The 26463-nt window shown below is 39.9% G+C and overlaps 3 protein-coding genes across 3 annotated transcripts in view; all 3 read left to right on the top strand.

The window, feature by feature from the left end:
- Positions 1-1696, top strand: part of slc25a23a (solute carrier family 25 member 23a) — a 12199-nt gene extending 10503 nt beyond the window's left edge. Inside the window, exon 11 of the mRNA XM_037690207.1 lies at positions 1425-1696. Within this exon, the coding sequence (XP_037546135.1) occupies positions 1425-1657 (233 nt within the window). The 3' untranslated portion in view covers positions 1658-1696. The remainder of the gene's footprint in view (positions 1-1424) is intronic.
- Positions 1697-4117: 2421 nt separating this feature from the next.
- On the top strand, positions 4118-15602 carry LOC119422806 (KH-type splicing regulatory protein). Its single transcript, XM_037690206.1, has 18 exons — positions 4118-4331; positions 6439-6538; positions 6710-6763; positions 6843-6879; positions 6978-7036; positions 7129-7200; positions 7297-7354; positions 9819-9966; positions 10121-10219; positions 10313-10417; positions 10543-10645; positions 10746-10870; positions 10968-11258; positions 11350-11477; positions 11576-11664; positions 11763-11966; positions 12498-12697; positions 14904-15602. Exons 1-18 carry the CDS (start codon positions 4242-4244, stop codon positions 14910-14912), a joined length of 1971 nt encoding a protein of 656 aa, XP_037546134.1. The 5' UTR covers positions 4118-4241; the 3' UTR covers positions 14913-15602.
- Positions 15603-15833: 231 nt separating this feature from the next.
- On the top strand, positions 15834-24875 carry dcaf15 (DDB1 and CUL4 associated factor 15). The gene is made up of 13 exons (XM_037690205.1): positions 15834-16020; positions 16473-16570; positions 17720-17858; positions 17953-18059; positions 18148-18293; positions 18368-18529; positions 20149-20760; positions 20875-20966; positions 23220-23342; positions 23894-23976; positions 24125-24229; positions 24305-24420; positions 24763-24875. The coding sequence occupies exons 1-13, from the start codon at positions 15928-15930 to the stop codon at positions 24816-24818; spliced, it is 1932 nt and encodes a 643-aa protein (XP_037546133.1). The 5' UTR covers positions 15834-15927; the 3' UTR covers positions 24819-24875.
- Positions 24876-26463: the final 1588 nt, after the last annotated feature.

Here is a 26463-nt window from a genome sequence, read left to right as displayed (position 1 = left end):
ATTGTGTGTGTGTGTGTGTGTGTGTGTGTGTGCGTGTGTATACCGGCCATTAGAGCTGTCATTTCTATCCTGAAGCCCGGCCAAGCCCGACCCAAATTTGGGCCGGGTTGGGCCATAATAATGTGCTGGATGGGCGAGCCGGGTCGGTACTGGGCTTTTGATTACATCAGCGTAGCAGCCGGGATCCAATTATATGGCAACACGACTTGCCATACGATCGCCAGCCGCATGCGGCCATTTCACCGCGAGCTGACTGGCCTTGAAAGAGGTAAAATAAAGTTCAGTTAAGCTTCAGATGGGACTATACTGCCAGGAAGTGATATATTGCCCAAATGGATGTTCATTCAGCCGCTGTACTCAGCGGATGCACGTGGCCGATGACCCAAACAGGTGAGATCCCAAGCAGACATGTCAGAGCAGGGTTTGTGTCTGAATAATGCAGAATGCAGGCAGAAGCAGTGTTTTTAGGGTAGAGGCAGGGCAACCAACTCGGGACCCAAAAGTCCCAGGTTCGATCCCCAGTCATTGCACAACTCGTGGTGTCTCTGAGCAGCACACCCTATCCCCAACTGCTCCCCTGGTGCATTCAGTTGCTGCCTACTGCTCCACTTGGGGGTGAATGGGTTAAATGCAGAGAGCCAATTTTGCCATTGTATGGGCACATACAATGATGACAATACATTATTATTATTGTGCACTTGGATGGCCATGAAAGGACAAACACCCCGTTATCTCCAATCTTCTGCCCCTTTTACTCAGCCGTGTGCGTCCGCCAACTGTTAATAACTATATAAGCAGTCAAAGCTTAATTAAAAATGTATTGTTTTTTTTTTTCGGGTTTGGACCTGTAATTACTGTTAATTTATCGGGTCGGGTGGGGTTCAGAAGTGATGGCTATGGGCTGGGGCCGGGTCGGATCGAATTTTTTGGGCCCAATTGCAACTCTACCGGCCATCCCCCTCATTTGAGGAAACTATTCTTTCTAGTTTTTATATTACTTAAAAGTTTAGTTTCCTCAAATGATTGGTGTGACTGCTGGGGTGGCCAAAGTTTAATCTATGGTGGCCAAGACCACCACTGGCCACCCCCTGACTCTGCCATTGTGCCTGGTAGCAGATAAAATTGCTTCATTTGCTCTGTGCTGCTCAGGACAAGGAGAAAGAAAAAAAAACTACCCCTGTTCTTATACACAGTTTAACTCATACCCACTAAAATATCTTGCACCAAAAACATAAATGTTTTCTTGCATTCCCTGTTTGAATCTAGTCATATAGAAACTACAAACATTCACTATTCAAATGATCAGAGGACATCAGTGTAACGCTTGTTGTGTTTGTCAAGATCATTTTGCGTTGGTGGCCATGCTGAATCAGATAAAGTCCAAAAGTTAACCAGTTTTTTTTTTTCTTCTTTTCTTTGACCAGCGTCTCTGAAAGGAGCCCCAAAACTCTCCATGCTGTCGTTGCTGCACAACATCGTGACCCAGGAGGGCGTCACTGGCCTTTACAGAGGAATTTCCCCCAACCTGCTGAAAATCGTCCCGGCCGTCAGCGTGTCTTACGTGGTGTACGAATACATGAGGATAATGCTGGGAGTGGACATCGAGGGTAGGAGGGGAGGAGGGAGGGGCAGAGAAAAGAGAAATGCTTTGCAGTGACTTCTACCTGTGAGCACGTGCACATCTGCTGCGAGTGCATGAAGAGACTGAATTATTCTGGGATGTTTCAGGGTGACATTAAAATGCATATGCTGTATATCCGAGTTTACATTAATGGAATACGTATCGCCTCCTGCTTGCATGCCAAAGTTTTGAACAAAGATGTTGCGTGATCAGTTGGTGCTTGAAGTTTGTGTTGGGACTGACTCTCAGCTACTACCACACCAAATTTTATCTCAATATTGGTCAAAATGACTGACTTATTTAAATTTCTGTGTTGGCGGTAGACAGTATTTGCTCTGCCTCCATCTGTGCTGGACGCTGCAGGTGTCTTGAGTTTTTTATTGCATTTCGATGCATGTCGCCCAGCGAGCATGTTGCTGCTGCAGTGGTTTGGACTTGCGTGAACTCGCCAAGCAACAAGTAAAACCAGGAACTCAACTTACATTCCTTCGGCTTCATTTTCCTCTCCAGGTGGTTTGTAGAGAAGCTGTGAGCGAGAGAGAAGCTGAGCGTGCTGCACAACAAACTCAGGAGTTGTCTTAAAATTCAACAACAGCCAAACAAAAGCAGCTGAAATCATCTCATAGAAGATTATTTTTAAAAATGGGTGAAGACGGCTGTTTAACTGTTGTCCTGCTGGAAGTGTTGCTGCTGAATAACGCACATATGACTTAAGGTTTTACAGATGGAAAGCTGCCAAATTCAAGAATACTGCACAAAGAACTTAAATAACTCGTTTTTTCACATCCTTGGAAAAGCACCCAAGGGTTTACTGACATGCAATAATTTTATAAAAGTTATGTTAAATAATTATTTTGTTATAAAACAATATTTATTTATTTGTGACGAGCATTTAATTTGTAAATAAATGCATGCATAGTGCTGCTTTTCTTCATTTGAACTGAGGGTTTAAATGATGAATTATTGTTGCAAAATTAAAAGTATAAACAAATATATGTATATTTCTGATAACATGCCAACCAATTAAAGATAACAAATCTATCATGGTACCCTGTTTTGTTTTCTTTTTTTGCTCAGTCCTGTTTTTTCTTATCGTATTCAGAACTTTTCTTTGTTTCAAATGTGCCTTATGAGTAATCTTCAACCAGAAATATTAGCATTTTATGTAACAATTCAGGTGAAATTTGAGTCCTGACTGATAAAACTTGGTAGAAAGCTGAAACATGTTAATGTACAAGCAGAACAGAAGCTAAAATCAGCAAAACAGTACCTTAAACTCAAGTTCATGAAACCATTTCTAAAAGCTAATAAAGCTAAAATTTGCTAAACTGCAGCTAATATTAAAATAAATTATGCTGAAAGCTAAAATCAACAAAACTGTAATTAAAAGCTAAAATAAGCAGAACCATAGCTAAAATTAAAACGGTAGCTAAAGCTAAAATGTGCAAAACCATAGCTAAAAGCTTAAATAGGGAAAACGTTAACTATAGCTAAAATTGACAAAGCAGTAGCTTAAACTAAAATTTGCTAAATTATTTTAATATTAAAAACAGAAGATAAATCTAAATTTAGGAATCGTTAGCCATAAGCTAAAATTATTGTTTTTTTTTAAATAGCAGCTGGAGGTAAAATATGAAAATATGTAACTAAAAGTAACCTTGAAGTTAAAATAAATGTTTACATTTTTTTAAATTAAATATATGTGTATTTTTATTTAGATGCCATCTTTAGTAATAGTATTGTTTATATTTAAGTTGATCATTCTGTTGAAATAGGACACATTTTAATAAAAACTAAATATTTTTTATTACATACTTGTGTAGCAAGACTTTTCCTATACAGAACTGTTTTAAACTTGCACACATCAAGATAATACACAATTTTTTTATAGTAAAAACATGGTTTGGAAGTGGCTCATATACTATATATTACACTTTATGTGTGGTATGATGTAGAAGCACACAGATTCACTGAAATAGAAAAAAAACTTTAATTTGGTGCATTCACCTTTATACACCTGCTAGCTACATTTTATAAGTGCAGCAAAAAAAAATTCTAACCAAGATAGAATGTCAGACATGCTATTTACCTCAGGAATATCGTTTGAAAACCATCTGTTTTTACAGATGCTCTTTGTTGATGTTTTATATCAATTTACCTGCATGTATTGATATAACAAAGTTTACTAATACCGATTTTATTCAGAGAAAATGATGATTATCGTGTATAAGCTAATTTGATGTGACACAGCACCTGCCTTTCTGCAATATTTCAGCTGTTATTAAATTTATGGGAAAGCTAATGTTTTCATAATTCGTGCTAGAGAAGGTATTTTTGTATTGTCCATAGAACACCAGCCAGTAGGCGGCAACAGTCAGAGTTGCAACAGTAACTCTTACTGATTAAAAGATACACGAAGAAGAAAACCCCGGGAGGAAGAAGCGCTCTGATTGGTCAGTTTGAGCAGGGAAGTTTGCCGGCGTGCTGCTCACATTCTTGTCCCCAGTCCGCTCTGGTTAACCTTCCCGTTTCTGCGCAGCCTGACCCGGGACAAAGCCTTACCCAGTCTGCTCCCCCCCCCACCCTCAAAAGTGTGTTCTCTTGCCCTGCTAAGAGCAGCATGTCTGATTACGGTGGTCTTTCATCTAACGGTGTTAGCGGTGAGGCGAAAAAAGACGCTTTTGCCGATGCGTTACAGCGAGCCAGGCAGGTAAGTCCGGTCTTCGGCTACAAGCGGCGGAAGCTAGTTAGCCGTTAGCTTCATTTAGCATGCTAACAGCTTAGCTAATAGCTTTGGCGTTCAGCGGAGCCCCTCATGTTGATTGATGATTTCGATATTTTTGTGGAGTAAACGAGTTAATATAGTTCTAGTTTACATTGATATTATCTGTATTATTTTGTTACGTAGGTGTAAACAAGCTAATGCAGTTAACGGTTTCTCCTTTTGTAAGCCTATAACGGAGTCTGGGAAACCAATCTCACTCGTGTATTACTTCGAGTTCGCTAAATTATTGCTTATATATGTGTTGAACCACTGAAAACTCTAAATGTATTTTTTAAAATGGTCAACCATCCAGTCTAGATGGACTAGATTTGCCGTAAACTTGTCATATATCGTAATCGTCGTTGGGTTCACGTTTCTGTCAAACGATGCGTGTGTGTAAATGACATTATTTGTCAGGAATAATATGTTTGCACCAGATTTGGCTGATCTTTATTTGCAGTTCCTGGGACAAATTAAAAGTACAGTATACACATAAAGAAAATGCATTTAAATCGTAAATAAGATACACAAAATGGCTAAATGCATGCAATAACTGATAAGAAATTCAAAATAATAGTCTAAAGTCTAAAAACAAATCTTAGGAAACTAGTTCAGAGCAAACAATGAGTAGTGGGCGTTTTGAAAATGACCCAAAATATCTGAAAGGGATGTTTTTTTATGAAACAAATCAAGCGTCATTCTGGACATTGTGTGCCAAGATTTTGGTTCATAACCTAAAATTGTCAAGTTGGACCTTTTTTTTTTTTTTCATCCCAGATGCAACTAATTAATCAGGAATAAAATGTTTTTTTTTTTTTTAAATATAATTTTAAACTTACCGCTTCTTAATAAGCTCTTAAACCAACAGTTCTAATAGTAAAAAGTACTGGGTAAATGTGTTTTATTGTGTTTATGGGTATACACAAAAGTGGTTTATTCCTTGTGGTTGTGTGTTTTTATAACCAAATGATTTGCGGTTCACTCTTATGTGAATAAACAAATCCTAACAAGTGTTAAAGACTAAAGTAAAGTTTTGTTTTAAAATAGCGGTGTAAAATAAACGGTTAAAGATTTCTAAGCACAGAAAACAGTCGATCAAAACCAGCTAAATCATACAAAGAAGTCAGGCTTCTTTTTGTGAAACTGTGAAGATTTATTTATTGTATTATGCACAGATTGCAAAATTTAAATGATGGCAGTGCTTGACAGGACTACAAATAGGTGACAAAATGGCAAATTCAAAAATGTTCACTACAAAAATACTCCTCGGTATGGACAAGACTCAGCTGTTCTCCTCACGGATAAGGGACACTCTTTTGAGGACCAAAATGTGCACATTTTGGACCGAGAACGCAGATGGTTTGAGAGGGGGGGCGTGAAGGAAGCAATTTATGTTAAAAGAGAAAAAATGTCTCTTAACAGAGGAGGAGGCCTCAGATTTCCACTTTCAAAAACCTATAATGCAACTTTAAGACTGATTCCCAGCCGGTTTTCACACCTGATGGGAACAGAGGGGCCTCATCTGTGATCTAGATTAAAAAGACCTTAAGAAACCCCTACTGTTAAAGTGTGAGGTGGGATTTGTCACTTGTTTGTGTGCATCTTATCTCAGCCTTATAACTTGAACCCCTCACTCTCTGCTCTTTGAATTGAGAAAGCTCCTCGGATGAGGAGCGGAACGTCTTCTGTTACAAATAAAGTCCAGTTGTTTTTGTATTGAACGTTTTTTGAATTGATCATGTCCTGGATGACTGAGAATCTTCACCAGCACAAAATTGCAAACGATCAGTGTTCCGATGTACCAGTATGCGCTTTCTGTTGTCACTTTAGGAACATCTGTGCATGCAGATTTGGAGGTCAGAGTGAATATATGAAGTCAAGACTGTTTAGGCAAGATTTGTCTTCAGATTAGCATTAGACTTTTTAACTCTCAAGCTGTAACTAAAATGTGATTTATTTATTTTTTTATAGTAAGTTCCTGCTCTTTAAAAAAAAACAAAAAAAAAAACTGATTACTGAAGCCTGGTTTTAACAATTGTTTGCTGTTTTCCAGATAGCAGCTAAAATTGGAGAAGGTGCGCCGCCGGTGACGAACAACAAAGGAGCAGAGAATTATCCATTCACAGCGCAAAAACGATCCCTTGAAGGAGGAGGTTAGAAATCACTTCAGTGTATTTATACAGCGCCAAGTCACAACAGAAGTCACCTCAGGGCACTGAACAGAAACATTTATATATAAAAATAATAATTTAACACATCAAGACAAAAAGCACGTCGTATATATTATGTCTTTTTTTATTTAATACATTTTATTCTGTTTTTAGATGAACCTGATGCTAAGAAGTTAGCGCCACAGAGTGACATGGATTCAGCAATGTGTAAGTTACACTCGTTTCTACAGCGACAGACACCGAACTGCTTATTTTTAATCTTATCACCATTTTTCTTTTCTTTCAGCTATTGGAGCTCAGCTAGCTGCTTTGTCCCAACAAAGGTAAGAGGTTATTTTTATGCTTCCTTTTACATGAGCACTGTGGTCTATGTGGTTATTGAAAAGGGTCGTTTTGAATGATGCGTTTTATGTGTTTGCAGTGTCAGGTCTTCTACAGTCACAGAGGAGTTTGCAGTGCCTGATTCCATGATTGGTCTCAGTGAGTACATACACTCGCCTCTCTTAAACCATCCAGATCTTTTCTGTGTGTTGTGTGTGTTCAATTTCAAACTGTTGCTATTGTTTCTGAAGTCATTGGCAAAGGAGGTGAACAAATAAACAAAATACAACATGATTCTGGATGCAAAGTCCAAATCGCTCACGGTGAGTTGTCTCCTGAACACTTCTATTTAAATTCAGTGTTGCGTTACATTGTTCTAGTTGCTTTTGTGTGTTTAACAATCTCTTGATAATTCACAGATGGTGTTGGTCTTCCTGAAAGGAATATTTCTCTGACAGGATCAGCAGATGCCGTAAAGTAAGTTAATCCTGATGTTACTGTTCAAATATAGTGTAAATGTATTTGTCTTTTAAATGTTTTTCCAGCCCATTACTTTTACGTTAAGAAACCAAAGCGGCATGTTATAATTGCAGTGTACCCCCTACCATTATCCAAGGAGGGCAACTCGCCCTGCCATAAAGATCATGGCATATATTAAATTAATAAATACATGTTTGCATGTGATCAGTTCTGTGCGATGGAGAAGATGCCAAATGTCCTCTTCCCGTGATCTCCCACATCGCGCTCCAATCTCTTGGGGTCTTTTTTGTATCTAAAATTTAACTTTGTATTAAATGTAAATACGTTGGGACTAACGTAATTAGCATACAGACAAGTCCGACTTGTGTACACACTTCGCCTGCATTGAGGTACAGCTGCGGGAGCGCGCGCAGCCTGTTTGAGTCACTCTCTATGGTGAACTCACATTGTTCTGCAGTTTTACTTCTTGGAATCAAACTATAGCTATTGACACTAAAAGACAAATGCAAAGGTGTGTCTATTTAACTTTTATTTTTCTCACAAATTCACGTTTTCTCTCAGTTTCACGTGTTGTAAATTTCGATTCTAAACTGGATGCAAGAGCCAAAAGTGAATGTTGTGTTGTTTAACTGTTATGGTGGCACAGGTGTTCAGATTTGTCCTACACTTCTGGTAATTGCATGAGGGGCATGGTCACATGTTACTTAGCTGGTCTGGGTCATGACACCAGGTGCTGAGTTGGGTTTTTGCGATCGTCACATTTTTGAACATCACCTTTATCATCAATTTCTGTCATACAAGCGATGTAAATCAGTACAGGCGCCACTTGGTTAGCAAAAGTTCATTGTGTTAGTTTTAAAGAAATGGGTCCCAAACTGTTAATTAATTTAATAATGATCTATATATTGTACCTGAAATATACTATTTGCTGATGATACAAATATTTTTTGTGTTGGAGATGACTTGAAACAACTGTTAAAGGATGTAACTAATGAATTGAATAGACTTAAAATGTGGTTTGATGAAAATAAGCTGTCCTTGAACCTAAACAAAACAAAAATCAGGTTATTTGGGAACTGTCAATCACATACAGAAATTCAAATACAAATAGATCAGAGTCGGAGATTCTTTATTGTCATTCCACCACGTGTGGTTCATGTGGTGGAGCGAAATTATTTACACGGGGTCCCAGTTACATCCAACAATAAAATGTAAAGAAAAACGGTAATAAATTCTAAGATATGAACTAAGAAAAACATTAACTAAAAATACACTAAGCATTAATAGCATAAGAACATTACATCGAACAGCAGCACGAACATGAGTCTGTGTGAGCAGATGAGCACACATCAACATGAAACAGATCAGCAGCAACATGAAACAGATCAGCAGCAACATGTGATTTTTCACAGTGATTATTCTGGTTCGAGATTCATGAGTCTAACAGCCTCAGGGTAGAAGCTGTTCCTCAGTCTAGTGCTTCTAAACTTAATGCTCCTTAACCTCCTTCCTGAGGGGAGCAGGGCAAAAAGTGTGTGTGCTGGGTGAGTGGGGTCCTTCATGATGCAGGTGGCTCTCTTCCTGCATCTGGAGGTGTAGATGTCTGTGTTGGTGGGGAGGCTGACTCCAACGATGGAGTGAAAATTGAAAGAGCTCATGAAAACAAATTTCTTGGTGTCATTATTGTTGCATCCCTACAACTGATGACTATTTTAAGACTAGGATAACATCTAAAACAACACATTTCCAAAATAGTGCCCGTTTTAAACTTCAGCACTAATATTTTTGGATATTGTATGTAGGGATGCACGATTTTATCGGCATTGTATCAGTATCGGTCGATATTAGCGATAGAATTAAATATCGGACATCGTCCATTCCGTCAAAATAACTCACCGATATAAAAGGCTTCTGTTTTAAGTTAATTTTTAATTTAAGAAACTGTCATGTATATCTATTAATGCACTGCTACTTATGTGCTTTTACTTGTGAACAGTTTATATTTGTGAAAATGTGCAAATTTACACTGTTCAAGTGTTGTCATTGTGTTAGAGAGAGTAAATGTCATGAATAAATTTTACATTAAACATAATCCAAGTTGAAGTGTTACATCATTTTCAGCCCCCTTTGTGTCATCTGCGTTTGGTAGCAGGACAAACTGACAAAGATCATGCAGAATAATGTATTTTAATTCCACAGCAGAGAAAGTATGTAGTCTCTGTAAGTAGGTCTAGGGGAAAATATCAGTATTGGTATCGGTTATCGGCCAAATGTGTTTTAACATATCTGATATCAGCCAAAAATCCAATATTGTGCATCCCTAATTGTATGTACAAAAAGACCAATGCACTGGCTGTTACAAATCAATATCATATGAAGCGTTTTGCATATTAAGTCCATGCCCGTTGTTCTTTGTTCCCCTCAACTGTTGCACTTTTTTGTCATTTGAATTTGCTTCCAGGAGAGCCAGAGCACTTATAGATGACATAGTGTCTAGGTCTCGTGAGTCGAGCCACATTCAGTCGAGTTCTATGCAAGAACTCATCATTCCTGCGAGCAAGTGTGGTCTCATTATTGGCAAGGGAGGAGAAACAATCAAACAGCTACAGGTGAGGTTTTGTTTGCGTTGTGTTATTTGAACATTAAAAAGAAAATTGAGCTTAGACCCTGGCTTGACCAACGAACATTGTAACATGTTTGATCTGAGGTTAGCTTGCTGTGTTTTTACTTATTCTTCTTCTTGCTTCTCTTGGAAATTCCTAGGAGCAAGCTGGGGTTAAAATGATGCTTATTCAAGATCCATCACAGCCGCCTAACATCGATAAACCCCTACGCATCATGGGGGACCCCTTCAAAGTGCAGGTACTGTTTGATTGCAGAGTAATTGGATGTGAAGTTTGGAATATCCTGAAGCTTCTTTCTTTTTTTTATATCTCGTTTGTGCTATTTTTGTAGCAAGCAATGGAGATGGTTAATGAAATCCTACGAGAAAGGGATCGTCCCGGCTTTGGAGAAAAGAACGAATACGGGTCAAGGATGGGAGGACGTGGCGGCATCGAGGTAAGTTACGTAGTTTTTAACTTATTTATTTTAATGTGAGCAGCGCAGTTACAGCTGAAAGTTTTCAGAACTCTTGTGGACTTGACAATGGTTGAGAAGTCACCAGATCCTTTATAATTTTACAGGTAGCTGTGCCCCGGCAGTCTGTGGGAGTCGTGATTGGTCGTAATGGAGAGATGATCAAAAAGATCCAGAGTGATGCTGGAGTGAAGATACAGTTTAAACCAGGTAAACTTCATACAGACTGGTGCAACAGAGTCTTGATGTTTTGTTTTCATTTGTTGTAGCCTGTCATTAATAATTATGTTATTTTTGTAATGCGTCACAGATGACGGCACGAGTCCTGAAAAGATTGCCCATATTATGGGCCCCCCAGACCAGTGTCAGCATGCTGCTTCCATCATCACTGAACTGCTGCAGAGCATCCGTACCCGAGATGATGGCGGGCAAGGCGTAAGTGAGAGTCAACAGCTAAATGTCATTTCTACTGTTTTATATTGTTCAAGGAGAAATGAATTAACCTTTGGGAGTACGCCTTTTTCTTTTACAGGGACCCCCAGGTGGAGGAATGCCACCTGGAGGCCGAGGGCGGGGTGGAGGCCAGGGCAACTGGGGCCCTCCGGGAGGAGAGATGACCTTCTCCATCCCTGCACACAAATGTGGACTCGTCATTGGCCGAGGAGGAGAGAACGTCAAGGCTATCAACCAACAAACCGGAGCGTTTGTTGAGATATCTCGTCAGCCGCCGCCTAACGGTGACCCGAACTTCAAGCTGTTCATCATCAGGGGGGCCCCACAACAAATAGACCACGCAAAACAGCTCATAGAAGAGAAAATTGAGGTGCGTTCAAGTGACATGGTGAAGAGAAGCGGTACCAGCTTAAAATGGCTTCCAGGTGGTCCAAATTATTTTTCCTCTGATTTATTTTCAGGCTCCTTTGTGTCCTTTGGGTGGTGGCCCTGGTCCAGGAGGTCCTGGAGGTCCAGGAGGTCCTGGAGGTCCAATGGGTCCCTATAATCCTAACCCTTATAATGCAGGACCACCCGGTGGAGGTCCACAGTAAGTACTAATGAATAAGAAGAGCAGCAATCTTAAGTTTTTATTTAATGTAAATTGACTTGGGCCTTAAACTGAAATGATCTTGTTCCTTATTGCAGCGGGGCACCACCTGGTGGTCCCCAATATGCTCCCCAGAGCTGGGGAAATGCTTACCAACAGTGGCAAACTCCAAATCCACATGACCCCAGTGAGTTTCATATTTGGATGCTCACTTTCTTATTTTTCCCCCTTTTCATTTCAACACTTATTTACTGTAACCCCTGTGCTTCACTCTCCTCGCTTCAGATAAGGCTGCAGGAGACCCGAACGCAGCGTGGGCTGCATACTACGCTCAGTACTATGGCCAACAGCCAGGGGGCGCCATGGCAGGTCAGGCTCCAGGTGCTCCTGCTGCAGCAGCACCGGACCAGGGCCAAGCAGCGCAGCAGTGTGGGGGTCAGCCTGACTATTCAAAGGCCTGGGAGGAATATTATAAGAAGATGGGCATGAGTAAGCTGGCTCTGAACACTCACACAAATGAAATTTTGACATTCGCCTTAGAATCTAGCTGTTTTTTGTTACTTTTTTTTTTTGCCATCCTATTTGTTAAAAAAAAAAAAAAATCTGTGACTTTATAATTGTTTATTGTTGTTCCTTTTGTCCACTTTTTTCATCTTTCTTTGTTGAACTCAGGTCTCTCTTATAAATGAGTCCTCGAGGCTCAATGGGATTTATCCGTCTAAATAAAGGTTGAATGAAAAAAAAAAGTGTTTGATAGCCTCTGAATTTTACCGTTTACTGTATTTAACATCCCAGCTTGAGGTGTATCGCAGTGGGCTCAGGTTTCAGTATGTTCAGGGTTTTTTTTTCCTGATATGAAGTATAGTATATTTATTATTAATTATAAACGTTAAATGACCCTCAACCATTGGATGATATATCTAGTAGCAATTTTATATGCCACTTTTAATTCTTTTCATTGTAGTACACTGGTTACATCTGTATTTTATTTATTTTTGTTGTTTTTTTTGTTTGTTTTAGCTCAGCCAGCGGGGGGGCAAGCGGCTGCTCCAGGCACAGCAGCAGCAGCACCCTCAGCAGCTGCAGCAGGTGGAGCTGCTGCTGGCGGGCAGCAGGACTACAGTGCAGCCTGGGCTGAGTATTACAGACAGCAGGCCGCCTACTATGGACAGGCAGGCCAGGCTCCTGGGCAAGCAGCCGCTCCACAGCCGGGACAACAGGTACCATAACGAACCTGGTAGCCACTAAGATGTCCGAATTTAGAATTTTATTTATTTATTGTTTTTACAGACTTTGTGTAAAGTAAGATTTTGACTACTAGTACGAAAAGGTATTTTATTTCAGATGGTTGATTTGACATAAATTCTTGGAGAATCACTGTTTGCAAAGAAACAACTGGACTTAGATGGATGTAAGGGTACACGTTTACAGGAATTTTCAAAGTTGGAAACATCCACCCATTATCCTTGTGGGGTTCACTGGTGCCCATATCCTGCAGTCACTGTGCAAGAGGCTCCAGTCCATCACAGGGACACATAGAGACAAACAAGACAAACAACCATCCACTCTCTCTCTCTCTCTCACACCTAGGGACAATTTAGAGTTACCAATCAGCCTAACATGCGTGTTTTTGGTCTGGGAGAAACCCCACGCATGCACAAAGAGAACAAACGCGACCCAAAAAGGTCCTCGGCCGGGATTCATTCCGGCAACCTTCTCGCTGAGAGGCAACTGAGCCACCTTGTCGTCCAAGTTGGAGCCTGGAATTAAAAATATTGAGAGTTGGCCCTTAACAGAGATTTTAAATATAGTTAGAGAAAACATGTTGATCTTCTTAACGAAAACAACTGAATTTCACACAAGTATACTTTAATATATCTATGGCTGTGTTCACACTGGGCGTACTGCTCCATTCCAACTTTTGTGTGGCCGTTCACATTATAATTTAAATGAGACCGTCATCAGACTTCAGTGTGAACAGTTCACGGCCCTGAAGTGACTTGCATGTGCAACAGAAGACATGTCACACGCAGCACGCTGTGTTTACAGAAGTAAATATGGACACCACGCGTTGGCATGCGTGTCTGACGCACTTCTGGGCGACTACTGCTGCCATGCTTGTTTTGTCCAGTGTTTACATTCGATCTTGCTGCTTTCTTTCTACTTGAATGCAGAATTGCACTTCTTGAACAGAAGTGACTGGATGAGAGTAGAAGAGAGAAAGAAACTCAAGTATCCATCCCATCACGCTACTATCGATACAACCCAACACCAACATCAGTGTCATATGTTGCTGTAGATTCTCAGTCAGCCAGGACAATGCAATCTAAAAAATTGAAAATAAATAAGACGAAGTAGCCGGACTTCTACTCTGCGTCTGAAAATATTCGGTTTCAAGCTGTAAACTGCATAATGGTGGTATCTATAATGTCAATATTTGTGTTGATCCACATCCCCTACAGCAGACTCACATTTATTTGAGTTAGTAGTCTCTCGTTTATCGCGGGGGATCCGTACCCTGAAGCCACGCAATAAGTGAAAAACTGCAAAGTAGGAATAGTAGTACAAGTAGTAGTTTATTTTAGTACATATATATATATATATATGTATGTATGTATGTATGTATGTATGTATGTGTGGCGTTTTAAACCCTTCCCACACTCTAGCAATATTCTAAACAATGTTTCTAAAGTCTAAACGCTTTAAAAGAGCACAGAATGTCCTGATTTCAGCTCCCTGCCACCTGCCCAGCGCTCTTGGCCACGCCCACTTCTCTGCTGCAGAGCAGAGATATGACGCGCTGCAGGAGGAAGCTTCTCCTGCTGATGTAGGCTGCACACAAGTGCTAAATAATTTAAAATACTTTATCTTAAATAAAAATTTTATGCCAATCATGCGGCTCATCCATCAATCAGCCAATTGTGTGTCATGTCCAATCTTATTTTGAAAAACCGTGATAGAGCGAGACCGCGAAAAACGAACCGCGAAGTAGCGAGGGACTACTATATATCCTGTTTATGAACGTGTTCAAATAAAATGATGATGACATTAGAAAGGAAATAAAAAATTAAGCTCTGAGGTCTTTTAGCGTCGCAGACGTGTTTTAGATCGATTGAAAGGAGGTTTCAATTTGTGAATATGTCCAAAATCCCCCAGCTTAACTTCCCATGGAGAGTTTCTGGAAATTTACCAGAAATATTCTGGCCCATTACAACCCCAGTTGGATGTGATTTTTTTTTTTCTTTTTTTTTTTTTTACGTTTGATTTGCACTTGGAAAAGTACATTTGACATTTTCACACTCGTGTTTTTTTTGTTGAAAGTAGTTTAAAACAATAAATAAATAAAACAAATTATCAGTATATTTTATTCATATGAAATGAGAACTAAAGAACTAATCACATTTTGTCTGTGGTGTTTCTTTCCAGCCCCAGTAAACACAATGACCTGTTGGACGGATGTAAAGGATCTCAGGATGTTGTTTTTTTTTCTCCCCCCCCCCCCTTGGCTTTAACAAGGCAAGACTATAATTTGCTCATCCACCGAGATATGTTTCTTTAAAACTGCTGGTTTATTTGTTTTTAAAGTCAGAATTGAAGAGAAAGAGAAGGGGAACAAAGCACTAATACCTCCCCTTGTAAATTTTCTGTTTCCCCTTTACTCCATCCATTCACACCATATAATTCATCTAATTGTTTTTAAGATTTTATTTTGTCCTTTCTAAATAAAATGTAAATGAGCAAATTTGTTTGCAAGCTACAAGAACAGCTTCTTAATACTGACTCATTCAGTATTTCCCTTCAGCTTTCAGAAAGGGCAAAAATAAATGTCTTGCAGTATTTTGAATTTAATCAAAAACTATGGTTGTATGAAAGATGATCGCAAACACGTTTTCCTGGTACTTTTTCTTTTTCACTGTTTAACTGCAGGTGGATTTATCACTGCTCTGTCAGTTCTTAATTTCATTATTTGTCTTTTTTTTTTTCTCAAGGGAGGTCTTATGTGTTTGTATACAGTTTATGCTACTAAGCAGAAAAATGTGTACACGGTGGCTGTAATTAGGCACTAATTATCCTACTACAGTATATGTAGGTTGGTTGTGTGTAGATTTATGCATCTGTGTGATTGGCTGCCCTGTTTTTGTTGTTTGTTCTTTGTTCGCTTGCTTTAGGTTTCGTTTATTTTTTTTAATGTTTTTTTTTTTTTTTTTTTTACAATTTGTTTTTAAATACTTCAATAAAAACATTCATATTATACCAGCTTCTTTGGCCTGGCTGCTTTCACATTAACTAATTGTGCTGAAATGCCTCCTGCCTGGCATGTAGTGTTGAGCCCTGCCTTTTGTTTTGGTTTTGATTGACGTCTCTACCAGCCAATGAGTGCAGCGCTGTACAGTCCGAGAACCAATCAGAACGTGTCCGGCTTAAACGGGGCACAACGGCACAGAGGGAGATGGCGCCCAGCTCGAAATCTGAAAAGGACGATAAACAGAAAACTCTCAAAAAGCATAAGGACCATGTTGTGAAACTTATAGCACGCGGGAAGGCGAGTATAAACCTACAAAATGTAAACTTGAAACGCAGTCCCTGAACTAGTTTTATTAGCTTTAGGTACGAACTCCTTGTTTTCGGGGCTAGCCATTAGCTAGCTGCTAACTAGCTCATCGGCTTATTAGTACTGTAACACCCAACGGCTGCAGGTGGCTAATTAGCTACGTGAACAGTTAAAGCTGAAGTTTTGTTCCTCACACGTTTTATTTAAACTGAACGATGACAGCGTAGTGAAATATTTAGTCGTGCTTAAACAATGCACAGTTGGCTTTTGCTGTAGCTCAGGAGTAGTTTGCTGCACACGAGCCAACCACTTAGTTACACACAACTGGAGTACATGTACTGTTTCCAGACACTAGTAATAATGATGTATTTGGCCCCGATTTAGGATTGCCACTGGAAAAGCACAATATTTATGTTGTCTTCTTCCTGGTGTCTGTCGTGCAGCTGTCAGGACAGTATTCCCAGCGTCTGTTTCGGAAGCTTCCACCTCGGGTGTGTGTCCCATTAAAGAACATCGTCAGTGCGGAGTTCCTGAGAGCAGGGTTTGTATGCTTTCATTGGATGGGTTTGATGTGATTAAATTAAGGATCTAATTACATTTCAGTCATAACCTTGGGATCAATCTGATGGGACTGTCCATCAAGAATGGACAACCCCCTGACAAAAAATATGGAATCACTAATTCTAAATCTGTTTTATTAGTCCAGTTAAAATGTGCTACACTTAGGAGAGCCGATGTACAAAGTGGATGACATGAGAGATATCGGTTGAAACAAAGGAGCTGATTATGAACTTTCTTCAAGAAGGTAAATCATCAAGGAATGTTGCAAAATATGTTTGTTCCCTGTCAGCTGTGGCTAAAATTTGGACCAAATACAGATCAAATGGTCGACCGAGGAACACCTCAAAGCGTCAAGATAGAAAACTCGAAGCAAAAATGTCTGACAGAAAATGCACAATAAAACCATGAGAAACAAGAGGACGGAAACTAGTGAGTCTGTGACCAAACTGTAAGAGAGATTTATGTACAGGAAATGGACGTCTGTGGACTAAATGAAAAGGGCAGCGCCTCCCTTGTGGCCGCAGCTTCAGACACCTCCGTCTCCCCATGTCTGTTTGTGTTTTACTTGGACAGGCTGTTCTGAAATGTAATTTCATTGTGCTTCGGTGCAATGACAATAAAGCTGATTCTGAAAAACCAAACAAACGGCATATTTAACAGCTAAACAGAAAAGAGCAAGAGGACTGTGGGCTACAGAAAAGCAATCATAGACTGTCCATGCCTCGGACAATTCAAGATAGCGGTGCAACAAAGTAATAACCATTCCATGTATTTGTAATTGAATGATACCCTTTTTTCATCCATTTGATAAAAATAATTTATTAAATATTTTTTTAATTATTCTTTAATGCCAGAATGTTGGAATTTTAAATAATAATTTTGTGGCAAGACTGATTTATCTTTATATATATAATATGCAAAAATAAAAATTTACAATAACATCCTTCAAGATGGTGATTCAATATTTTTTTGCCAGGGGTTATTTTTGGAAACTAACCATAAGAGATCATGTTTACATTCACAAATTAAAATGGTCTCATGCTGTACATTGTGATTTTGATTTACGAGGATGATCTAACTTGTGCAACATTGCCCATTACAGCAGTACTTTCTGTTTCTTTGCTTCCAGACACATATTTCTAGGCTTCACAAAATGTGGCCGCTACGTTCTGTCTTACACTAGCGATTGTGGAGAAGATGATGATTTTTCTTTCTATACCTATCATCTTTATTGGTGGGAGTTTAATCTGCATAGTAGACTCAAACAGGTAAACACAGAAGTGTATTTTATTCTGAGATTTAATGATCTTGTATGTATTTTTGTTGTACAGGTGTTTGATGGGTATCTTGTCTTGTCTTTAGGTTCATCATGTGCAGTTATTTGCAGGGGAGGAAATATACAGTGATTTGTACCTCACTGTGTGCGAATGGCCAAATGACCACTCTAAAATAGTTATTTTTGGCTTCAAGTAAGACCTAACTCAAACATGCAAAACTACTTTCACTTAGAAAATGTTCACTTCAGTGTATAGTAGGTAAATGTATTTTTTCTCCTAGTACACGCAGTCCAAGTTCTGTGTTCATGAACTTAATGATGAGCGATGAGAACAACAGAGACATCTACATCACCATAGCGTCCATGCCTCCACCAAAACCTTGCTCTTACTGCAGTCCAAATCCCTCGGTCACAACAATTCGTACAGGTAAACGGACATGCAGGGTCACTTTGTCACGTTGCCTCTTTCTTTTCGCCAAGCTCGTATTTTTGTCTCCTCAGGAAGTGGAGAGTGTCTTGAGCATGGCTATGTGCTCAACAGCAGGTACCAGGTGGTGTACCCATTCCCCACTTTTCAGCCAGCTTTTCAGCTGAAGAAGGACCAGGTCATCCTGTTGAACACCAGCTACTCTCTGGTGGCCTGTGCCATCTCACTTTGCCCCGGTAACACACCAACACATTGGTTCTCCAACTTTTCATGAGTGCAACCTCAGAAAGTACGAGGCTCTCTGAGCTCCACCATTATGGCAAACATTAAAAGCCAGTTTGTGCAGTTTTACTGAAGCATTTAAAAACAGACCAGTTGTGTGACATATCAAACAAACTGACCAATCTCCTCGAATTCCTAACTAACCTAAACCGGCTTTTTTTATCCGAACTTTACCCCTCGACAAGCACAGTTGTTTACGGGTCACCCACCGGAGCCTAATCATCTTAGGCTGATTTATAAAGACTGCGTGTACTCAGAAATGTTGCTATAGGTGACCATGGAGGTGGACAGTCAGGAGATGGGTTGGTGAAAGATCAGGCACAACATTTGATCTAAATAATCTGTTATCACATATCTGTAAATCGGATGAGTTCAATTCTCAATATCTTATTCACGCAGCAAAACAAGCAGAAAACTCACTGGAAAGCAGTCGAGTAGTCTTGCTTTATTATCCCACCCTATCATCTGACAAAACAACCATTCATGAAGTTAAAAATTAGTTTATTTTGATTTTATGTGCATGTATTTTTTTTTTGTTTGTTTGTTTAAAAAGAACATTAGAAGCAACAGATCAGCCCTTATGGTTTTTCTCTGACCTGGTGCACGCCTCATTGCTATTTTTCTGTCACTGACTGAACAAAGTTGAAACTGAAATGTGTTTTCAGCAGTAGAAAAGAATGTACAGTAGTCCCTCGATGATCGCGGGGGTTACGTTCCACACACCACCGTGATAAGTGAAAAACCGTGAAGTAGGAACACTATATTTAGTATTTATATATATTTTAAGGCTTTATAAACCCATCCCACACTCTTGCAATGTTTTAAACTCTTGAACCTACGTAATTTTAACAACATGCGTACATGTATTGTACAGTTCTGCAAAATTTTACTCACCAGCTGCAGAACAGCAGCTCGGTTCTGGTCGGGCTCAGCCCTGATTCAGCAGACCTACCCTGCAGCGATGAAGCCCACCGCCCCGTCCAGGTTGATGTGTGCGTGGATAATTGAGCTTCAGGAAACTTCTGGATTATTTGTGACTTTTCTGCCAGTTCTGTGAGCTTCATATATAGCATACATTTGCGCTGCAAAGCAATACCCCCATTTCAGCAGAAAGCAACAGTTGGAAGCACTGTTGGCTTCTGGGTAATGTAGTTCTTTTGACTGGAGTTACAATGTAGGCTTATTGAAAGAAAACTACAAAATGACAGCACTTGTCCATTTTTATTTATTTTTTTAAACTTATTATCCCGTACCATCTCGATCACGTGAGTAATATTACAGATGACATTCACGTGTCATGTACAATCTTACGTTGGAAACACAGCGAAAGAGCGAGTCCATGAAAGACGAAGTAGCGAGGGACTTCTATATTCTTCAATGGCAGTGATGTTTATCTGAAATATTTAACCACTTAAAAATGATTTCTAAAGGAAGGTTGAAAATGTCCTCCTAATCTGTCAGCAAGGTAACATTCAAACCAAACTGAAAATGTCATTGTCTTATCATGCTTATGCTTTTGTCTCCTTGTATCGTCATCATTACTATATAAACTCTTTGCACGTGTTCTTGGCAGGAAATCAAGGTCAGTCTTCACAGATTCTTTACACCAAGGGAGCAGCCCAGTCAACTCAAGCCTCAGCATCTTTTTCCTCAACTTCCCTGGTTCCTTCCTCACTACCTCAGGGATCTCCAGAGAATCGCCAAGTTCCTTCCAGGCCCCCTCCGATTCCCTCATCGCCGAATCATTCACAAGCAGCCATGCGAGCTCGGGAGTTTGCCGCCGACCTTTTCAGGCGAGCTCAAGGAGGTGGAGGGAAAAACGGGGAGGGACATGTGGAGAGAACAGCCGGCGGTGATGTAAAAGGGGCCGCACATAAACCAGGCGATAAAGTAAATGTAGAGACTTCAAGAGAAGTGGAGGATCATAAAGAGACTAGTACAGAGGACGGACAGACTAGTTCACCACAAACGTCAACAGCATCGAATAGATGCTTTGGTGCTCCACGATTTTCTTCTGAACAAGTCATCTCTCCTGCCTCTTCTCCAATATCACTTCCATCAACTTCGATTCAGTTGTCTTGCCATGATGTTGGTCCCAACGAACCTGGATATGTGAACTACTCACGCCTGCACTACCGCCTACAACAGCCAGGGGCAGCAGAGCAGAATTCAGGAGGCGCTGGAGGTCAGAGAGTTGAAGATACATTTAAAACCTTACGGGTGGACAGACGAGACCATAACCTTAGATTTGACCCCATGAAAGCTGTTTGTGTTTATTTATGTATTTTTTTCTTCTTAGGTTATGAAGATGATAAAGCCCAGCTCCCTTTCACTGTCACAGATCTGAAAGGAAGGAACCTGCAGCTGGTTACTGAACCACATAACGGACAGGTAAATGTTTACTTTGATTTTACGATGTACACAATCATCCATAACACCAAGACTGCTGACAGGTACAGTGAACAGCACTGCTTGTTTTATTTGTACGCAACATTCTGCTGGGAAAACTTGCACCTTGATATTTACCATACACTCATCAGTCACATCAACACAAATTAAGAAAATATATCAAATGTCCTAAATGTGATTTTAGTATTTTCCTGGTGTAGATACATACGAATAAAATAATATTGTGAATAGAATAGCATGTTTCCAAATTATATTCCCTAATTTAGATTTTTGTTAAAATATCTACCAGTAATTGTCAAACAATCAGATGTTCATATACATTTTGTAATAAAGCTGGACATCCCCCTGCGGTCCGTCTGCCACATCACTGCTTAAAAATAACATTTTACCTGACACTATCTTAGTTTTTGAGTTTCTGACAACAACACTTAGCAGGACAGCTGTGTGTGAATGTGAATATAAATATATGTGCAGATCATTTGTTGTTTCACATGCAACTTGTCCCAAGTAATCCCAGTTCACAAGAACATTTCAAATTATCTGTTTTACTTTAAACGAGAACACGATTTTACAGAATGGGCAACATGTTGAATTAAATACTACTGATAAGACCACAAACTAATTATTAAGAAAATAATTAACTTTTTCTTTTTTCAGTTTGTAGGTTTTCATTGTTTTATGGAGTTTATTAATAAGAAATATTTACAGTTAATTTATTGTAAATGTTAAGACATTAAAAATGGCCCAACATTGACTGAAAGCAAAAAGAGTCTGGGAAAATGTGTAATTTCTGAAATATACAAAGTAGAGGAACTCTAACCATTTTCTTAAGGCAAATAAAATTCTGTCCTTCTCTCGGGGCGCTTGCGTAGCTGCCCGCTGCTCCACCTGCGTGTGTCTCACGTGTGATGGGTTAAATGCAGAGAACTAATTTCATCATTGTATAGAAATATACAATGATGACAACACATAGCACTTTCTTTATTTCTTCTATAAAGAGCAACAACCCTCATCTACAGCAGCAGCCTTGTTAAGTTATTTCTCATTCTCATCTGGTTAAATGGTGTATATCACAGTTTTTAATGGGAAATGTGACCCGTGATGACAAAATGAGTGAATGAGCACAGGCTGCAGTGCAAAATTATAGAAAATGTTTGTCATAATTGGAACAAATGATACCTTAACTAACAAAGCATATAATCTGCTTGTAAATCAAAGAAAGCACGTCTTCAGAAATAATCTGTTTTATATCTAATCCTCTAGTTTCCTTTGAAATGGGACTATTTTTCTCTGCTGGGAAATCCCTTCATATAATGTTTGGCATCATTATGAAGCTTGAGGACACCCCTACCCCCTTATTATTAGATATAGGGCTTAAATTCCTAATGACACAATTCTAGACTGGGGTGTCCAGTCACAGCACGGTGGTAGTTGGTAGATCTGTTGCCTCTCAGCGAGAAGGTCGCCAGTTCAAATCCCGGCTGGGGGGCCTTTCTGGGTGGAGTTTGCATGTTCTCTCTGTGCATGTGGGTTTTCTCCAGGTAGTGGGATTTCCTCCCACAGACCAAAAACATGCATGTTAGGCTGATTGGTAACTCTAAATTGTCCCTAGGTGTGAGTGAGAGAGTGAATGGTTGTTTGTCTCATTTGTCTCTATGTGTCCCTGTGATGGACTGGAGACCTGTCCTTGGTGTCCCCTGCCTCTTGCAGTGACTGCTGGACATGGGCACCAGTGACCCCGTGATCCAAAAAGGAAGAAGCGGGTCAAGATGATGGATGGATGGGTGGGTGGGTGGGTTCCGTCCGTCCGGGTGTCCGTCCGTCCTGGTGTCCGTCTGTCCAGGTGTCCGTCCAGTCCTGATCCACTGGGTGCCACTATCCTGCATGTTTTACATGTTTCTCTGCTTCAACACACCTGAATCAAACCAGGGGGTGAAAAATGGGTTTCTGCAGAACCTGAAGAGATTCAGCCACTGAATCAGGCGTGTTGGAGCATTGAAACAAGATTGTGGCCCTCGAAGAACAGGATTGGACCAATAAAGCTGTCAGTTTCAACAAACTTATCATTTTGAAGCTTCTAAGATGGTCGTTAAAAATAACTCAATATTGAAACATTTTTCATTTTGACTCGTTGCCAGCACAGATCACCAAAACTAATGGTGACAGAAGTGTCCTCAGAGACTGTTGAGGTGTTTTGTGTCCCAGCCATCAGGTTTATCGCTCTTTCTCTTGCAGAGTGTGTGTATAGAACAGCTGACTCTGGATTTTGAGTATCTTATCAACGAGGTCATCAGGAGCGACGCTGCCTGGGCTCCACAGTTTTGTTCCTTCAGTGATTATGATGTTGTGATACTAGAGGTAAATGCACACACACACACCACACACACTTCCTTTAATCATTCTTCATTACAACTGACTATTAATTATTTTCACACGAGTCAAAAGCTCAGTGTCCTTAGAGTTTTATTGTCTGAATGATGCGAAAATGAGTAAAACTGTGTTTAAAGATGAATAATAATTATTATTTAGTTCTATTGTACAGTAACAGTAGAACGCTCGGGGCTCGTAGCTTGAATAAAAAAACTACTTTGGCTTGGTGTAGTTGATTTGTTGGTAGAATTCCCAGAAAAACTCTTTCTGGCATATATTTGTCAACATAACCGTAGTAAAACAATTCAAATGTTCAGTTGTGCTCAAATGTGAAAATCTGGTGTTTTAAAACAAATGTGTAGAGAAACCTTGTGAATGTTTTAATATTCTGTCATATTTTTTAAACATAACAAAACTGACCTTTAGCTGTTGATGATTGAGTCCTGCCCTGCTGGACATCCTGCTGAAACATATTTACAGAAAGGCAGTAAAGATGTTTATGTTCTTCACCTGGCAGTGATTTATTGTTTGTACATCAGGTGTGTCCAGAGACAAACACCGTGATGATCAACATCGGTTTGCTGCTGCTGGCGTTTTCTGTCTCAGATGAAGAGCACTGCAGGTACTTGTTCCCCGTTTATTCCTTCATTTATTTAACCTTTTTAAGCTAACTCAATTACTCAAAACTTTCAGTCTTACAAAAACATTTGCTGACGCAGCTTTGTTTTTTTTTATTTATTGCCTTTTTAAAATTGTTTTTCCTTTTTCAGGCCAAACACGTACCATTCTAATCTGCAGGTCAGCTGGGACCTTAACACAGGAGTGTGTTGTACTGTGGGTGTAGGTGACCTGACAGAGGTCAAGGGTCAGACCAGGTGAGCAGGGATCTCACACACGTGTGTGACTCATTAAGCTGTGAACAGATGTGCTGATTCCTGTCTCGCTGTCAGTGGGAGCGTGTGGAGCTCTTACAGAAAGTCCTGCGTGAACACGGTGATGAAGTGGTTGATTCCCGAGAGCAGCTCCCGCCACATCAATCGCATGACCAACGAAGCTCTGCACAAAGGTGAGCGTACAAAGAGGTCGACGACAAATGTAGTCAGACAGTTTGAAGTTTCCCACCCTTGAAATCTGCGGTTCCCAACCTTGGTCCCTGAGGAACACCATCCTACATGTTCTAGTTATTTCCCTGCTTTGACACACTGGATTTGAATGAATGAGTGATTAACAGACTTCTGCAGAACTTGATGAGGTAGCCACTGAATCAGGTGTGTGGAGCAGGGAAACAACTAAAACATGTAGGATGGTGTTCCTCAGGGACCAGGGTTGGGATCCGCAGATTTAAATAATGTATTTTTGAGTTGAGTCGTTTGCAAACACCTAATTCAAATCTACTTTTCATCGTTAGGTTCATCGCTGCAGGTGTTGGCAGATAGTGACCGCTGCACCTGGATTGTGTTATGAAGAACAAAAAGGTGACCAAACATGACCTCTTTCTCGGTGAAGACCAGCTTAAATCAGAAGGCGTAATTAAACAAATGCATAAAACTAAATAAAAAAATGCTTTAGCAGAAATGCTGTAAAAATAAAAATCATATAACTTTTGTCGCTCTGTGCTGTATTATTGCAACTACCAAACCAAAAAGCTGGACTGAACAGAAATTCAGTGTTTTTAATACAAACTTGAGGTGTCTGTGTGTAACAGCGTTTATACTAATGTGTTCACTCAGTGTATTTTTATGTGGATGAATGGGTGAGTTGTGTAATAAAGGGACACGTTGTGCTGCTTTTGAACCAGTTCAGTCCAGCTTTGTGGATTTGCTGGGCTGCTGTATTTAAAACGAGGTGAGCTCAGGTCTGCTTGGATAGTTTGAACTTGTCATAAAGGAAGAGTTGCTGGAATCACTTGTTTTTGAAGGTCGTTGTTTTCTGTTGATTTGATTGGAAAACTTTGTTCCACTGGGAATATTTTGTTAAAATAAAAAGATCAAATGCTATTAGAATTTTTAATTTGATTCAACTTTACTCAGCTCCTCAGGTGGGGTTGGATCGATGGATTGGGCGCTTCGTCCTCAATAATGAGGTTGTTTCGGTTGGAAAAGGTCACTAAGGTCATGAGGTTTGGACGACGACAAAAAGGGCGAGATCCTGGATACAAATGGCCGAAATGAGCTCTGTCATCTGCGGGAAGTTTGGGGTGGTTCGGGCATCTGGAAGAACGTCTCTTAGGCTTTCTGGGCATGTCCCACTGATAAGACCTCTGGGTAGACCCAGAACTTGCTGAAGGGATTGTGCGTCTTCTCTGTCCTGGGAGCACCTCAGGGTCCCCCAGGCAGAGCTGGAACATCTCTGGGAAGAGGGATGCCTGGATTTCTGTCCTGGACCTGTTGCCTCTGCGCCCTGACCACTGATGAGCAGCAGAAGATGAAGATGGAGAATTTCATACAGATTAAAAATCATCTTAAACAGTGATAACATTTTGTAATCAATGTAAGAGCTCACCTGTTCTGGCATAATGAGGAATTTGTCAATATTTTAAAAAAATTAAAAACGTAACCAAAAAAAAAATCTGATGTTTAAAGAAGCCTGTGGTGTGCACCCCACCACCCACTGACTGCTGGAGATGGACGCTGATCCAAAATATAAAAGCAGGTAAAGAAAATGGATGAATGTTTAAAGATGAAGTCTGAACAGACTGGTGTGGGTTCTCTGTCATCAAGGGTGCAGCAAATCCAAAAACATGGACTTCTAATGATCCAATCTGTAGTTGGAAGATGTTTCCTACATCTTCAATTAAAGATTAGAAGTCCAGTTTATTTTTCAAACCTTTTGAATATGTAGACTGGCATGAAAAAAAATTGTTCAATAAAAACCAGAGCAGTGGAGGTGTAACAAGTGAATGGATGAGTGTTGGGTGGCAGATGCAGGAGTGATCCCACACACACACGGTCTCTGGAGCAGCTCTTTAGTCGACAGGTTGAAGCTACAGTCACAATTCAGTACAAAGTTCTTTAGCATGACATCAAAAAGACACATTCTAGAAAGATGTTCTCCAATACAAGCAAGGGAAAATGAAAATAATTTTTGACATCTAATATAGTTTAAAGTC

Source organism: Nematolebias whitei, chromosome 16 (genome assembly GCF_014905685.2).
Source record: "Nematolebias whitei isolate Nwh7 chromosome 16, NemWhi1, whole genome shotgun sequence".
Classification (NCBI taxonomy): Eukaryota; Metazoa; Chordata; class Actinopteri; order Cyprinodontiformes; family Rivulidae; genus Nematolebias; species Nematolebias whitei.
Note: the sequence above shows the minus strand (reverse complement) of the source record. Positions and strands in the feature narration are given on the sequence as shown.

Bases quoted from the DNA above. Each gene is read 5' to 3' on its own strand.
- dcaf15 (XM_037690205.1), top strand. From the start codon at position 15,928: ATGGCGCCCAGCTCGAAATCTGAAAAGGACGATAAACAGAAAACTCTC. The intron at 18,530-20,148 runs GTAACACACCAA...TGTTCTTGGCAG, and splicing joins TGCCATCTCACTTTGCCCCG to GAAATCAAGGTCAGTCTTCA. The intron at 24,421-24,762 runs GTGAGCGTACAA...TTTCATCGTTAG, and splicing joins CAACGAAGCTCTGCACAAAG to GTTCATCGCTGCAGGTGTTG.
- LOC119422806 (XM_037690206.1), top strand. From the start codon at position 4,242: ATGTCTGATTACGGTGGTCTTTCATCTAACGGTGTTAGCGGTGAGGCG. The intron at 7,201-7,296 runs GTGAGTTGTCTC...GATAATTCACAG, and splicing joins CAAAGTCCAAATCGCTCACG to ATGGTGTTGGTCTTCCTGAA. The intron at 10,646-10,745 runs GTAAACTTCATA...AATGCGTCACAG, and splicing joins GAAGATACAGTTTAAACCAG to ATGACGGCACGAGTCCTGAA.